A 15074-nucleotide genomic window follows, 5' to 3' on the forward strand; every position below is an offset into this window, starting at 1 on the left:
GCAGCCTTCTGCATGATTTGATTTCTGAGTCTCAATTTCCCCAGAGGTATTAATATAGGTGTAGCATATTGTATTAGCTACTGAATAGACTTCTTGTTTTGCCAGAAAGTAATTTAAAGGAATCCTATTGTCTAGGACAACATGTAGAGGATTTTAAGGTGGTCTCTTGGAGTTTTACAGCTTGAGCAGAATGTGGAGGACTTTAAGGCGGTCTCTTGGAGTTTTACAGCTTGAGCAGAATGGGCTGACTGTATAGATTAAATTTCATAATATCAGGTATTTATAAGAGATGTGTCTATGAAAACAAAAGAAAAGCAAAGGTTAATTATCAGAGCAAATTATAAACCGGGTCTGAGTTTGTAAGGCTGTCAGTAAGGGTGTAAGCACCTTTTGTAGTTTGAAATGTCCCTTATAATGTCATTAGGTGCTAAGTAAACTTTCTGCGTGGCTTACACAGCACCAGTCACTGAGATTGTTTAAACATGAGATTTCGTGGCAATTTTCTGAATTTTGTATCAAGTTGTCCATCTTTAGCTTGCATGGCTGGGGGAAAAAAGGCAGTTTCAGTTCTCAATGATTTCCAGTCAAAGGATGGGAGAAATATTGAAAAAATGTTTGGAGAGTTATAGGCAGATATTGGAGGTAACTAAAAGATCTACTTTTGCTGATATAAATGCTTTTTGTTTTATTTTTTATTATAACCTCTTCTTTGGTTAACACATATATGTTGATCTTAATTCTTTTTAAAAGTAAGACTATTAATTTATTCAGACAAAAATACTTAGTTTTTCTTTGATTTTATTTACTGTCAGTCCTATCGGCATTTAAAAAAAAAAAATCGAACAAAAAATCATCAGATTTGTATGGAAGCACAAAAGACCCCGAATTGCTAAAGCCAGCCTGAAAAAAAGAACGAGGCTACAGGTATCACTTTGCCCAACTTCAAATTAAATTCAAAGCGACAATAATCAAAGTGGCATGGTATTGGCAGCAAAACAGACACACGGAACAGTGGAACAGACTCGAGAGTCCAGAAGTAAGCTCATATTTATATCGGCAAATAATTTTTTACAAAAAAGCCAAAAACATACAGCGGAGAAAGGAAAGCCTCTTCAATAAATGGTGCTGGGAAAACTGGAAAGCCACCAAAAAAGAATGAACCTAGTCTGTTGTCTATTACCACACACCAAAATTAACTCAAAATAGATTAAGGACCTGAATATAAGACCTAAAACAATAAAATGCATAGAAGAAAACATAGGGATGAAACTCAAGGACTTTGGACTTAAATAGGATTTTATGAATTTGACATCGAAGGCAAGGCCATTCACTTAGTACCCTTCTCTGAGTATCTGGCTACATACTAGTTCACTATAACAGAAAAGCTGGGCATAAAGAATGGTGGAGGCATCAGTCTGGGGCCACATACGAGTCACTGACAAACGACTTCGGAGATCGTAGTCACAACATTCCCAGAAGCCAGGCGTTTCTCAATGCCTCTTGAGCCCATAGTCTCCGCTGGGGCAGAGAAGCGCCCCCCCAATGCTCGGAAGCCGCTTTTAAGGCCCCAAGAACTCACTCAAGCCAGATATGTAAAGCGCGGGGCACTCCTTCCGGGTCTGATTAATTTGGGCTCGACTCCTAAGTGAGATGACCAAGCTCCTCCCCTGTCTTAAGACTTGCGGCCCCTGTGCCTCTTACACGCGGAAGCATCCAGGCGTCTCCCAACACCCGAGCTCCTCGCGCCGGGCCTCGCCCTTGTCTCATTGGCCCCACTCCCTCGGCCACCAGGTACTCCACCCTGCTGTCCGCACCCCCACCCCCTCCCGCTCACTCCTCCTCCCCTTCACCCCGTGCACTCCGTTTCTGACAGTGACTGGATCGCACCCGCTTCTCGCGCCGCAAGCCTTCCTCAGCCCTGTCCCTCGTGCACGCTCTCCCCACCTCCCCCAGGACTTGGTACACGCCTCAAGGCGTTCCCCGCACGCACTCTCCCCTCTGCGATGACCGGGTTCCCCTACCCCCATCCCGCCCAGGGCCGCGGGCGTTCCCTACCCTCAAAAAAAGAAAAATCAGAGGTCTGTCGGGAAGCAGCTGCCCAACCTTAGTTCTAAATTTGTAGTTCGGGAGCGAGACTGTAAACTGTAAAAGTTCAAAGGAGTTTAAGAAGTTCAGAAAGCTGGAGGTTGGAGCACGTGTGAAAGTGAAAAGGAATTTCCGAGGGAAAGAGGTGATTTTTGTCCCCAGCCCCTCTTGCAACTCAGAAAGCACGAATTCGGTGGAGCCAGAAAGAATTACAGAAAAGGAGCCGAGGACATTGGGAAGGCAGGTACAGGGGGACTAAAAGTTGGTTCTCTGAAGCCCTCAGCACAGAACAGGAGTCCAGGGAGCATCTACAGCCTCCCCACCTTGCCGCCCCGCTCCCGCCCACACTGTCGCATTAAAAGCTGAGAAAATCGAGGTCCAGGGTGGGTGGGTGGCTTGTCTCTGATCACACAACTGATTCTTGACAGAGTCAGGTCTAGTAGCCCAGACCTCTAGTTCCTAGGCATTATTTATAAACAATAAAACATATAAATAACGTTTTACAACTGTCCTTTGTGAACTCAGAAATTAGGTATGATCGGTATTGGTATACTCAGTCCGGCTTCATTTACTCTTCTCCATGTCTTGCCAACCCAAATTCCTTGACATCAACAGTGCAGCTGGGGAAGGACTCCTGGAAGCCCTAGGACTTGAACTAAAGCCCGAGTCAACAGGGTTTAGTGGCAGGGAGGAAGTGCATCTTGGGTGTGGAAAGAGCTTTAGCTGAGGGGAGAATGAGCTAGTTCACCAGCGTTTAAAGGTGTTTAGCTGGCCTGTGCAAGTGCAGTGGATGCGCCCAGTAGGAGTAGATGGGAGGGCTTTGAACTTTAATGCCACAGGCAATATGGTACAATGGGGAATTGGAAATGCACCTACAGGAAAACCAACACATTACCGGGGATTAAATTTATGGGGGGTATAATAGCTGAGATCCCAGGAATCTAGATATTAGTCATTTAGGAAAAAACCCAAAATTTAAATATTACCATTAAAGAAAGTTTGTGAGAATAAAATATTCTAGTTCAATGATCCAAAAATCTTTTTCCCTAGTTGTGTATGAGTAATAATAATAACAACAATAATAGTGCTTGTGATGTACTAGGCACTGTTCTAAGTCCTTCACAAAAATTAATTCATTTATTCCTCACAACAAACCCACAAGACTATTACTGTTTTTATCAGCACTTTAGAGATGTAAAGGCTGAGGAACAAAGAGGTTGCCCAAAGTAGGTGGATTTGCACAAAGAGAATGCCAGCCATGCCACTTAGCTCTATGACCTAAGACAAGTCACTTAGCGTTATCTCTGTAATCCTTGTTTTATTCATCTGTAAAATGGGCTTAATACCACATTCCTCATAGAACAGTTATGAAGATTAAGTGAGATGCACTAATGCAATGCCTACAAGTAGTGAGTGCTCAATAAAATGTAGATAGGGCTAGTATTTTTTCTGATTCTTCTTTCTTCTCATCCTCTGTGTATCTTAATTTTCCCCCAGAAAAACAGCCTCATCATGTGTGGGGGATTGATGGAGAGGTATATGGCTGCCATGGTGCTGAGTGCAGCTGGAGATGCCTTGGGGTACTTCAACGGGAAGTGGGAGTTCCTGCAGAATGGGGAGAAGATTCACCAGCAGCTGGCCCAACTTGGTGGCTTGGATGCCATAGATGTGGAGAAGTGGAGAGTCAGCGATGACACAGTGATGCACCTGGCCACGGCAGAAGCTCTTGTGGAAGCTGGGAAAGTCTTGGACTTGGCTCGACTGTATTCCCTCTTTGCAAGGCATTACCAAGACTGCATGGGAGACATGAATGGCCGGGCGCCAGGTGAGCAGAGCCAGGGGAGGTCCTGGGCGGGTGGAGAATAGAACAGGCCAAAGGAAGTCAGTAGTTTTTATAGTTGTGATAAAAATAAAAACAACCTAAATGTCCTATAAGTAATTTAACTATGGTGATACGTTCATAGGCATTTAAAATTATAGAGGTAAATATTTACTGATATGGAAAGATATTATATTTTAGTGAAAATGAAAGATAAGTAGGTTACAAGACAGAACGTATCTTATAAACTCATTGTCATTAAAGGTGTAGTGTATATCTATTGGGAGAAGTCTGGAAGAATATATACAAAAATGTTCATAATTATGTCTGGATAATGGGAGTATTTATAGTTTCTTATTTTCTTTTTATTTGTATTTTCTAAGTTTTCTGTAATTAACGGGTATAAAGAAAACATTTTTTTCTTTTTGAAGAATAATGGAAAGGATCTTGTAGAGATTCCTTTTCTATTTCTAGGTCTGTGAACAGTGATTCTTGCCCACTTTGGGAAATTGTTACACCTTCTCGAGCCGCCAGGTGACTTGCATCACCTTTTCCCTGGCCCACCTGACCTACCTATCCTCTTGTATTAGTCAGCTTGAGCTGCTATAATGAAATGCCACAGACTAGGGACTTAAAGAACAGACATTTATTTTCTCACTGTTTCAGAGGCTAGAAGTTTGCAATTAAGGCAAGAGCAGGTTTGGTTTCCTCTGAGGTCTTTCTCTTTGACTTGCTGACAACTTCCTCATATCTGTCCCCTCTCACAGTACACATTCCTGATGTCCCTTTGTCCAAATTTCCTCTTCTTATGAGGACATCAGTCAGATTGGATTAGGGTCCACCCTAACGTTCTCATTTTCACTTCATCACCTCTTTAAAGGCCCTATCTCTAAATACAGTCACATTATGAGGTACTAGGGGTTAGGGCTTCAACATACGAATTTTGGGGGACACAGTTCAGCTTATGAGCTGATAAAAAGCACTTCCTGATGAAAAGTCCCCCCCCCCACACACACCCAGGGTCTCTGGTGACCCCAAGGATTGGCTTTAGAAGCTAGCTTTTGTTCATCCTTTCTCAGCATCTGATTTCTCATCAGTTGGACAAGTGGAATGTTTTCTTCGTCCATCTATGCCTTCTATGGCGTAGTCGTGAATAAACTGACCATATGGGAACAATAAAACCACCATACCCCACACTATGTTACTGCCACTGCTTGGTTCATGTGTGCACACTGTTCCCAGTAGGACAATGAGATAAGACAAGCCTGATTGCACTGCTCTCACATAGGAGAAAACCAAGGACACCCAAGGGCACGTTTTTGCTCTGAACCCATTGCTCCTTCTCTGAGCCCAGCACTCCACTGTAGAACTGTGGCTGTTTTCTGACATTTGGGAATTTCAATTGTCAGGTTCTCATTGGGTTCTTTAAGGGCTTGGGCTTGGAGCATGGTGGTTTGGATGGGGCCACTAACTAGCTGTTTATGTGATGTTAAGCAGGGTTCTTTAGCCCTGAGCTTAAGCTTATTCATTTAAAAAAGAGAATAATATGTTATGACTACCTTTTTGAGTTATTGTGATGTCTCAATAATAACTGGCAAAGATTCCAAGGCTCTCTATATGAATCTACTTCTTTTATTATTAATCTTATCATGCTAAGAGTTATCTGTAAAGTAAGGCACTGTGTTGGCTTGGGGTTTGGAGTTTGAGGGCATTCATCATTGTATTTTTTTTGGCTTTTCCTTCCCATCAAAGAAACTTGGAAGCAGAGCTTGGTCTTTTTCTCCTGCCGGGGCTTTTGTTTTGGTTACATTGACTGCAACCCCTACTCGACTCTTCTTCAGGTGGGACATCAGTGCACAACGCCATGCTGCTGGAGCCAGACAAAGCCGATGGCTGGAGGATTCCCTTTAACAGCCATGAGGGCGGCTGTGGGGCTGCCATGCGGGCCATGTGCATCGGTCTCAGGTTCCCTCACCTCAGCCAGCTGGACACACTGATCCAGGTTAGCATTGAGAGTGGCCGAATGACTCACCACCATCCCACAGGCTACCTGGGAGCCCTTGTGTCTGCTCTTTTTACATCCTATGCTGTGAATGGCAAGCCTCCCTGGCAATGGGGAAAAGGACTGATGGAGGTGTTACCAGAAGCTAAAAAGTACATTGTCCAGTCAGGCTACTTTGTGGAGAAGAATCTTCAACACTGGTAAGTTTATAGGTGTATGTTCCTGCTAGAAAATGACTGAATCTGTGTGTGCATGCGTGACTATGTATGTCTAGAATTCATAGATCATAGCAACCGTCATGGTTCTCATTATCCAGTTTTGTCACCCACTGCAACCAGCCCTGTCCCCACCTACCTGCTAAGGATTTCAGGTTCAGTTACAGCAGTGGTTGCCACCAAGTAACCAAGTGTAGACCTCAATAAGTAGTGTAGCTGCAGTGCTTTCCTCTTGTATAGGGACGCTGTTCTGTATCTTTCTATACTGAGGCGAACTTTCCTGTTTATCTCTTAGAACTTGTTTTACAGTGTTGTCTTGATACACGATATTTTGAAAACTTTTCTTAGAATACCAGAGAGAGAGATTTTTACTAGCTAATTAGTAAGTGGTAAAACCACATCTTCCTCTTTTTCAGAGTTCACTTTACACTGCCTTTTTTAGAATAAAAAGGTCCAGAGGCTTTAAACCGAAATCACCCATGGTCATCATATTCCAAGGTTCCGTTTTGGAAAAAAAAAAAAAAGTAACTGTATAAAGAGGTGATGTGTTACTTAGTTTGACTGTAGTAATCATTTTACCGTGTATACATATATCAAATCATCATGTTGTATACCTTACACATATATGATTTTTACTAAGAAAATAAAATATAAAATAAAATATATAATGACAAAATTGACAGAAAATGACAGACCTTATTCTCAACTCAAGAAAAACAACCCTTTACTTCTCACTTTTAACTTGCTATGTCTTATTTATTTAGCAACAGATATCAGTGCCTTGTTTACATCAATTCTTAGCAAAAATTTATTGAATGGATGTTATTTAGGTAGAGCTCATTTTGATTTTTTATGTCATTTATGGTATTAATACGATATAAAAAATCAAAATGAACTCTATCTAAATAACATCCATTCAATAAATTTTGAAGTCGTCTCGGAATTTTCCCTGTTCACACATCTGTCTGGTACCTTATGGTTTTTGGCTTAATTTTTTAATTGACTGTAGATTTTTTCCCTTCTTACAGGTCCTACTTCCAAGACCAATGGGAAAAGTACCTAAAACTTAGAGGAATTTTAGATGGCAAATCGGCCCCTACCTTCCCCAACCCCTATGATGTGAAGGAGAGAGATCAGTTCTACACCTCTGTGAGCTACTCTGGCTGGGGTGGCAGCAGTGGACATGATGCCCCCATGATTGCCTACGATGCCATCCTGGCCGCAGGAGATTCCTGGAAGGAGCTTGCCCACCGAGCATTTTTCCATGGTGGAGACAGTGATTCTACAGCTGCCATTGCTGGCTGCTGGTGGGGAGTTATGTATGGTTTTAAAGGAGTGAGTCCCTCCAATTATGAGAAAGTAGAATACAGAAACCGCCTGGAAGAGACAGCTAGGATTTTATATTCTCTTGGGTCAAAGGAAGATACTGTAATTGACGTTTAGGGAAACATGATGTTCATTTCTGGTGGTTTCTTCTCTTATGTAGTTCCTTTTCTGCTCAGTTTCTTTTCACTTTTTCCAAAATGAACATGAGAGTGCAGATATCTCTTCACGATCCTGTTTTAATTTTCTTTAGATATACATTCAGAAGTGGGGTCTATGGCCATGCCACCCTGAACAAGCCCGATTCCGTCTGATCTCAGAAACTAAGCAGGGTCGGGCCTGGTTAGTACTTGGATGGGAGACCACCTGGGGAGACCAGGTACTGTAGGCATAAAAAATAAAAAATAAGGGATTGTAAGCTGACAAGGTTCTTGCAATCTGTGAGGTCAACCAAGGGTTGCCTCGCCAAAAATAAATAAATAAGTAAATAAATAAAAATAAATAGAGAAAGAAGTGGGAATCCCACTCCAATTTAATCAATTCTAAAACTTTAACATCATGCTCTTCTTCCTTCCCACTGTAGTCAGTCCTCGGCCCGAGAGACTTAAAAGAGAAATGGGGATAGGGACGGCTCTTTCGTTCCTCTCCTCCTCCTGGGGTTCCTTCCTCCTCTCCACTATTGCCCTGAGACCAGCCTCATGGGTGGAACCCTGGTGGGAAAGGCTAAAGCCAGTTGTCTTCTGAGGGATCCATCATCCTCCCTGGTCCCATCCATCAGGGGGCGTGCAGGATGCTCCACCTGCTGCAGTCTTTACATCCTCCCCATCCCTCTCACACAGGCCCTGAGGGCAGACCAGGCTGACCAGCAGCCAGCTAACTTGGAAATAGATTCTAGTGTCACCTTTATGTGGTTCCCCTCAATCTCAGCTGGTAGGCCTTCCCTCATTTGGCTTGTTGTGAGAGGTGAGGAAGAGAGAACAGCACCCTCCCTCCTCATTCAGGAAGAGAAGAGAAAACCCCACCACGGAACTATGACTCCTAATTTTTCCTTCAAATCCCTGGTTTTCAGCTGGTGGAGGTGGGGGTGGGAGATCTGATCACAAAGCAGTTCTACTATCTCCTAGTAAGTCCTACCACGATTTGTCTTTCCAAGTTCTTCCAGTGGTGGGAAGAGGCAGGAGGATGGAGACTTCACATTTGCTGTTTTATGGTGTAGAACTTTAGCCACAATTGGAAATGACAGAGAAAGACTCTTTACAGATTCTATTATATTTGCTTTGCAGATTCTCACTCTTCATCACAGGCATACTTCAAAAAGAGTTTAGACTTTCAGACTCTATTTTTTCAAACCTCAAAACTTCTTGCCCAAACTCAACTGGTGACCTCACTTCCTATTTCTCTGAGAAAATAGAAGCAACTGGAAGAGAACAGTTGCACACTCTTCACTTCTACGCACCTACCTGCATTTGGGTTCATGACCTCTGGCTTCTCTTCTGACTATGAGTGCTAGTGTGTCTGTGTTGTGTATGTGCGTGTATGTGAGGTGGGGAGGAAGGGAGGGTTGGAGCAAAGGAAAGAGAAGGAGGGAGAGTGAGAGGGAACAGGGAAAGCGATAATAAACTTAACTATATGCACAGGGTCACAGAAATGAATAAAACTGATCTGATACCCAGTGTGAATTTGTCATGTTTATTAAGTTAATATATGTAAACTGAAAAACAGATTAGATCATGTGTAACATTACAGAGGTGAATTATATTTTTTTCACTTGCTGTGTGATGGTTCTTTATTTGCTTTTTTTTTTTGTTACCTAAGATAACTAGATGTCTGGAAGTCTTGTCAACATATATATATTTTTAAGATCTGCAAAATTAACATTGGCCTCATCCACTCTTCTCCAAGCTTCAGCCACCATATTCTCTATTTATTCTTCTTTCTCTATCTTTCCAGGGCAAGTAAACGTTTTTTTTTTTTTTAAACAGACAGAGCTACTAGGAGTGTGGGGGAAGAAATGGAGACTCTGATGTTTCTCAGTCAACCAGCCTACTGGGTTAACTCCTCAGGGAATGGCTGCTGGGGTCTGGTTAAAGATCCAGGGATCATCCAGACAAAGCGTGGGGGACAGCCTTGCCATCACTTTTTCATCTTTGGAGTTTGGGGGTTAGGAAAAGTAACATCTAGGGAATAGGCGAGACTCCATTTGGGGAAGGAAAAAGAAGAGGAGGAAGAAGGAATTGCTATGTGTCAGGCAGCTCACCACAGCCCATTACAGAGGAAGAAATTAGGCTTAGAGAAGCCGCCATTTGTCCAATGTCACTCATTTAGGATGAGATGGAACTGAGGTTTAAACCCAGAACTGTTTACCTTCAAAGCCTTTTTTCTTTGCACACCCTTTACTACACTGTAATTCTTAGCTATAATTAGAAATTATTTCCTTAGACAAAGCCAAAATGAAACCCAGGAGTGAGGGCGGCAGCCTATGCCCTCTCTTCACCTTTTCACAGTTAAGAGATAAAGGCAAGAGGAAAACTAGTTGTGGGTTTGAAATCCACATTTGGGGCAAGGGTGGGGAGGGGGCAGAGCGGAGCTCAGGTAAAACCGAAATGGACAGTATCTTCCCTCTCCTCTCTTCCCTCTTCAAAGAGCCTCCTCGTCCTCTGCTACCAAAGAGACCCACGCAATGCCTGAGTCATGAGGACTTCTCTCTCCACTCTGTGTTTGGTTATGCCTGTCCCACTTAAGGTTCCTACTTCACCTTTTAAGCCTTGGTATTGTCATCTGTACTAGCTGGGTGGTCTCAGAAAAGTACCCTCTCTCAGGGTCTCTGGGTTTGGAACCTATGAACTTTCAACTATAACATCCAAAAGAACATGATTCTAAAATGAGGTTGTCTGGAGATGGGGGACAAAATCAAAGTAAGAACCCTTTTGTTTCTTTTGATCTACAGAGTTGTAAATAGAAGTTTGCACTTTAAGTAGTGGACCATGCTTCAAACCAGTGTTTCCCATCGTTTTGGATGGTATATGGACAACCATCCCCCATTGTCAATGTCAGTAGATGGAAGTTACATAAATGAAAACTTGAAATACAGATTAGCACAAGTGGTAGGTGGCTATGGCAGGAGTAGGGAAGGTGGAACCTGAATGAATGAAATTGGGAAACATGACTTTGAGCAAACAAATGAATCTCCAGCAGGATGGTTTCCACTGGAGACTGCTCTAGTGGAGGCAATATTTTGGGGTGAGATGGGCTTTCTGTTGCCTGTTATTCTACACCAGTCCTGAGTCTAGGAGACTGGATGTACCATGACTTCTCCTAGCAAATACTTATTGAGCACTAGCTATGTGGCAGGCACTGTGCTAGGTGCTGGGGGTGAGGAATCCAGACCAGAATTTTGCTGCTCTGAAGTTCTCTATCCTCACCTTCTAAAACATGTCATCTCATTTCCTTGGCCCTTCGAACAGTGCTCCCCAGGCCACTGGCTTCTCTGAGCTTTGGTTTTCTCACAAGTGAAATGGAGAAGGCTATGGTAAGAATTAACAAAAGACTTGTGATTCTAGTATGCATACAATCCTCTGAGGCCCCCACTGGAACTGCAGAGTCTTGGGCCCAACCCTGAAGATTCTCATTCAGTGTGTCTAGGTTGGGCCCAGCAACTTGTCCCATGTTCCCTGGATGATTCTGAGGCAGGTAATCCTGGATGGGACCCCACTTGGAGAGTACTGTACTAGATGATGAATGTGAAAGGGAAAGTACTCTCAAAATGTCACCTATATTAATGCTGTGTGCAAGGAATAACTGGACTGGCTTGGTATACGAGCTCTGGTCTTGGTGTGAGTAGCCATGAAAACACAGCCCTCAGTCTCCTGCTGTGGGAAACCTGTTTGATGGTCCCAGTTGCTGTCCTTCTGTATTTTCCATGGGTCTTTGTGCTGAGACTTATCACAGCATATGACTAAGCAGGGTGGGGCTGGGACAAATGAAGACTCTTTCTGTGTAATTTTCTTTCTTTCCTTCTCTCCTTCACAGATGTTAGGTCTGTATCACGATCTAAATGTTCTCCCTGCCTTCTCTAGCTTCCCTTATTCTTCGCAAGTGCTATCCCCAATCATTCTTTTGCACATCTTGTCCCACCTTGGTATCTTCTTCTCTGAGGACCTGAACTAATGCACCTGCTTGGTCTCTGACATCAGAACAGCCTTCGGTATTGCCCTATTTATTGCCATGTTCCTTCCTGATGGCAGCAGTGCTTAATCAGTGGAATCATATGCACGAGCGGAAGGGAAACAAGAGCTGGCCTTTTCAAAATCATTCTATCCTTGTCTTTGACAGACCAGACACATCCATGTTGGCATGGTACCGATGCCTCTTCAGCAGTGGTAGCTGTCTGGTTCAGTGGTTCAGAGCATGGCCTCTGGGGCTAGCTTTTCTAGCTTCAGATCTCAACTCCGCATGATCTTGTGCAGGTTACTTAACTTCTCTGTGCCCTAAAGCTGTGTGAAACAGGTACGCAGATAGTACTCACTTTATAGAGCTATTGCCCAAAAAGTTTGATACCGGCCCTGCTGGCAGGTTCTCTGCTTCATAGTGATGTGTTACGGTTTAAGGAGCTAAGCAAGTACCCTATCCTCCAGACCTGCCTAGAAGTAGCTCTCTGTGGTTTCTGCCACTCTTTTGGGTGAAGAAGCCACAAGGTACGTTCGAAATGTCCTGGTTCCAGGCCAGCTCTGCCACTTCTAGCAACAATGTCTCTATAGGTCATTTTCTTTCTGTACTATTCAGTTTCTTTATTTGTGAATTCAAGAAGTTGAACAATTCTTCTCAGAGGGTGGACTTCACTTCTATCCTCAGGATCCTATGGAAGGCTAGTACTCTCCAGAGGCAACCTTCGTCTTCTTCCATTCTGTCCATTAAGTGTACACTAAACGTGTATTATCGGCTCAGCTCTGTGCTAGGCACTGGAGATTCAAAAATGAAAAGAGAAAGTCTTTGCCCTCAGATCACTCAGAGTCTACATATCATCCAGGGTTTTGTAATTACTTAAAGATGAAAGACTTCTGCCTTGGTTTTTACTAACATTTTATAATGGGAAGTGGGAGCGGTACAGGAAATAGTTTCCTGATGATGTTTGGCTCAGAGAGGAAGGACAATGTGTTTCAACGTCCCCTGCTCTAAAAAAAAAAAAAAAAAAAAAAAAAAAAAAAAAAACAAAACAAAAGAGAAAAAAGAAATGAAAAGGGTATTTATTTTTAATTGAGAAGGAACTGAACAACTGTGGAGGTTAAACAAATAGGGAGAGTTTATTTTTTCTTTTACAGGTCATGAGGCCAGTTAATGATTAGTGAGACCTAAGTGGGTGCTTGGTGTTCGAAGCTGTGAGAGACTGTGGGTATATGTGATCTCTTTGGCATTGCAGTCGGCTTCCCCCCAGCTCTGAGACTGCCAGCTCAGCGATGCACCCAAGCCTTTGGGAGAGATGCTTCTGGTTGTTGGGGCTCCTTTTGGCGCTTAGTGTCGAAAGTGCGGGTAAGTCAGGATCTTGAGCCTTGGGTGGAATAATTCTTTCTTAATCATTACTTATGCAGTGCTAACCTTTGGAAGGTCCCCTAAAAGCCCTCTTTCCTGAGATGAATCTACAAAAAAGAGAAACAGCCCCATGATCATAGTGGGGATAATGATAATCAGAGCATTTTCTCAAGTCAGAAAAATTGAACTTCTCCTAGTAGTTTTATTCATTTTTCTAAAACCCATGTTACTTACTTTCTCCTTGAACAAACAAGCTGAATGACTTAAAAGAAAACAAAATTTGATTAATTCCAAAATGTGATTCATTTTCATCCTATAAATATCCACTGTTCCAAGATATATTTAATTTTAAAATATAAATTTCCAAACTAACAATGATTTTGTCATTGAGATTGTTAGACGTTCTTTTTAATGTTGCTGACCCAACTTAAGTTTTACCATTCCTCTTGGCAGGACACTAATAACAAGTTTCTGCTCAGATTCCATTTGCATTCTACCTTTCCCATTAAGAAACCCCACCCACCGCTTCCGCTTGCTTAATATAGCAAATCTAAACTCTCATGTGGCATTGAGATTATCTCACTAGTGAAAATCCCCACTCCTCCCCGACCCCCGCAGTTGGTACCACCCTGTCCCAACAGCAAACCGCTTTGCTTTCATTTCCACAAGACAGTTAATTCCCATTCCCCAGCTTCAGACTGCGTCATTCCTTCTGCTTGGAGTTGCTCGTACTACCTTTCCATTCATTTCAGCTCTTCCCGTCGTCCAAGAGGGCGTCCATGATTCACATCTTCCTTGCAACACTTCATTCTGCTACATTCAGCACCCTTGCCCTGCTCCAAAGTTCAGTTTGCATGGGTGTATTCACTACTCGCATTAATGAGTTGTTTTTAAAAAGTGCTACCTAGCTTCATGTATCATTTATTTGTGTGTGTTTATAAAATGACCTCCATATATATATATATATGTTATATATATAGATAATGTATGTGTGTGTGGTGTGTGTGTATGAGAGAGAAAGAAACATCTTTCTGTATCAACATACAGAGCTATCATGTTTTTTTAATGTCTGTTTATACACTATCTACTAGATCTGAAAGGATTTATATCTTCTACATTTTTGATTGATGTGGGAAAAATTCCCCTGCAAAGAAGTTATAACTATTTATTAATATGTTAAGGTTGCCATTTCCCCATTCTCTGCCAACACTTTGTAATATAAAATATTTTTCGTATTGTCAATCCGATAGGAAAAGTAGTATTACATTGTTCTGTTAATCCTTATTTCTTATGATCATTTCTGCTTCTGGTGTCTTGTTTAAGCAATTTTCCTATGAAGATAATTTCTCATATTTTCTTCTAAACCCTATGAGCTAGCCTAATCAGACTAAAATTGCCAGGAACAAATTTTTTGGTTACGATATATCTTTTTATACAGTGCTGGATTTGATTTGCCAACATTTATTTTTATCGTTGCATATTTTTATTTCTATATTTGTTATTTTGCATATACGTTCATAAAGGAAATTTATCTATCATTTTCTTTCTTGTATTGCCCTGGTCTGGTTTTGGTACCAAGATTATTATAACCTTAGAAAATAAGTTTCTATTATTTGAACTAGCTTATATAAGATAAAGATTATCTGTACTTAAAAGGTTTGGTGGAGTTCTTAAATAAAATCATCTGGCTCTCGTGTATTTTAGGGCCAGAAAAGACTCTCGATGGCCAAGTCAAATTTTTGAGGCTATAAGGTTTATTTGGGTTTTTTTATTTCTTCTTGAGTCACTTTCAGTAATTATATTTTTCTAGAAAATTATTCATTTCTTTTAAGTTTTCCAATGCATATATCAGGGAATTTTTAAGTATATCTTTTTATCCTTAATGCTCTACAGTTATACTATAATCTGCCTGGTATAGATTTACTTATTTTTTATCTCGCTTATTACCCTGAGTATAATTTTTGATTAGAGAACTCATATCTTTTTTAAAATTTATTTATTTTTATTATGATGATATTGGTTAATGAAATATAATAAGTTTCAAGTGAACAATTCATATTTATATTGCATTGTATCATATTTTTTTAGTTATGAAATATTCTTA

General features: G+C 41.6%; 2 protein-coding genes, 1 long non-coding RNA gene and 1 pseudogene across 8 annotated transcripts in view; 3 read left to right on the top strand and 1 right to left on the bottom strand.

Moving 5' to 3' along the window:
- The first annotated feature begins 1659 nt into the window (after positions 1-1659).
- ADPRH (ADP-ribosylarginine hydrolase) lies at positions 1660-7667 on the top strand. Of its 4 annotated transcripts, none has more exons than XM_039843085.1 (4): positions 1660-1791; positions 3583-3910; positions 5746-6106; positions 7150-7667. In XM_039843085.1, the coding sequence occupies exons 2-4, from the start codon at positions 3598-3600 to the stop codon at positions 7562-7564; spliced, it is 1089 nt and encodes a 362-aa protein (XP_039699019.1). In that variant the 5' UTR covers positions 1660-1791; positions 3583-3597; the 3' UTR covers positions 7565-7667. The 4 variants fall into 4 exon arrangements, with proteins under 4 accessions (XP_039699019.1, XP_039699021.1, XP_039699020.1 ...); XM_039843087.1 differs by lacking the exon at positions 1660-1791 and adding an exon at positions 2088-2230; XM_039843086.1 differs by lacking the exon at positions 1660-1791 and adding an exon at positions 2089-2325.
- Positions 7668-7716: 49 nt separating this feature from the next.
- Positions 7717-7835, top strand: LOC120586914 (uncharacterized; annotated as a pseudogene).
- A 4852-nt stretch (positions 7836-12687) lies between these two features.
- The window catches only part of PLA1A (phospholipase A1 member A), a 33058-nt gene continuing 30671 nt past the window's right edge, over positions 12688-15074 (top strand). Inside the window, exon 1 of one of the 3 annotated variants that reach the window (XM_039843091.1) lies at positions 12688-12970. In XM_039843091.1, coding sequence (XP_039699025.1) covers positions 12898-12970 — 73 coding nt within the window. In that variant the 5' untranslated portion in view covers positions 12688-12897. The remainder of the gene's footprint in view (positions 12971-15074) is intronic. The other 2 variants (XM_039843090.1, XM_039843089.1) reach the window with 2 other exon arrangements.
- Positions 12726-13806, bottom strand: LOC120586661 (uncharacterized). The gene is made up of 2 exons (XR_005648771.1): positions 13706-13806; positions 12726-13077 (listed from the first exon to the last, which is right to left on the bottom strand). It is a non-coding gene; the product is annotated as an uncharacterized LOC120586661 (long non-coding RNA).

The sequence above is a fragment of the Pteropus medius genome, unplaced genomic scaffold (assembly GCF_902729225.1).
Source record: "Pteropus medius unplaced genomic scaffold, Ma_sr-lr_union100, whole genome shotgun sequence".
NCBI classification, from domain to species: Eukaryota; Metazoa; Chordata; class Mammalia; order Chiroptera; family Pteropodidae; genus Pteropus; species Pteropus medius.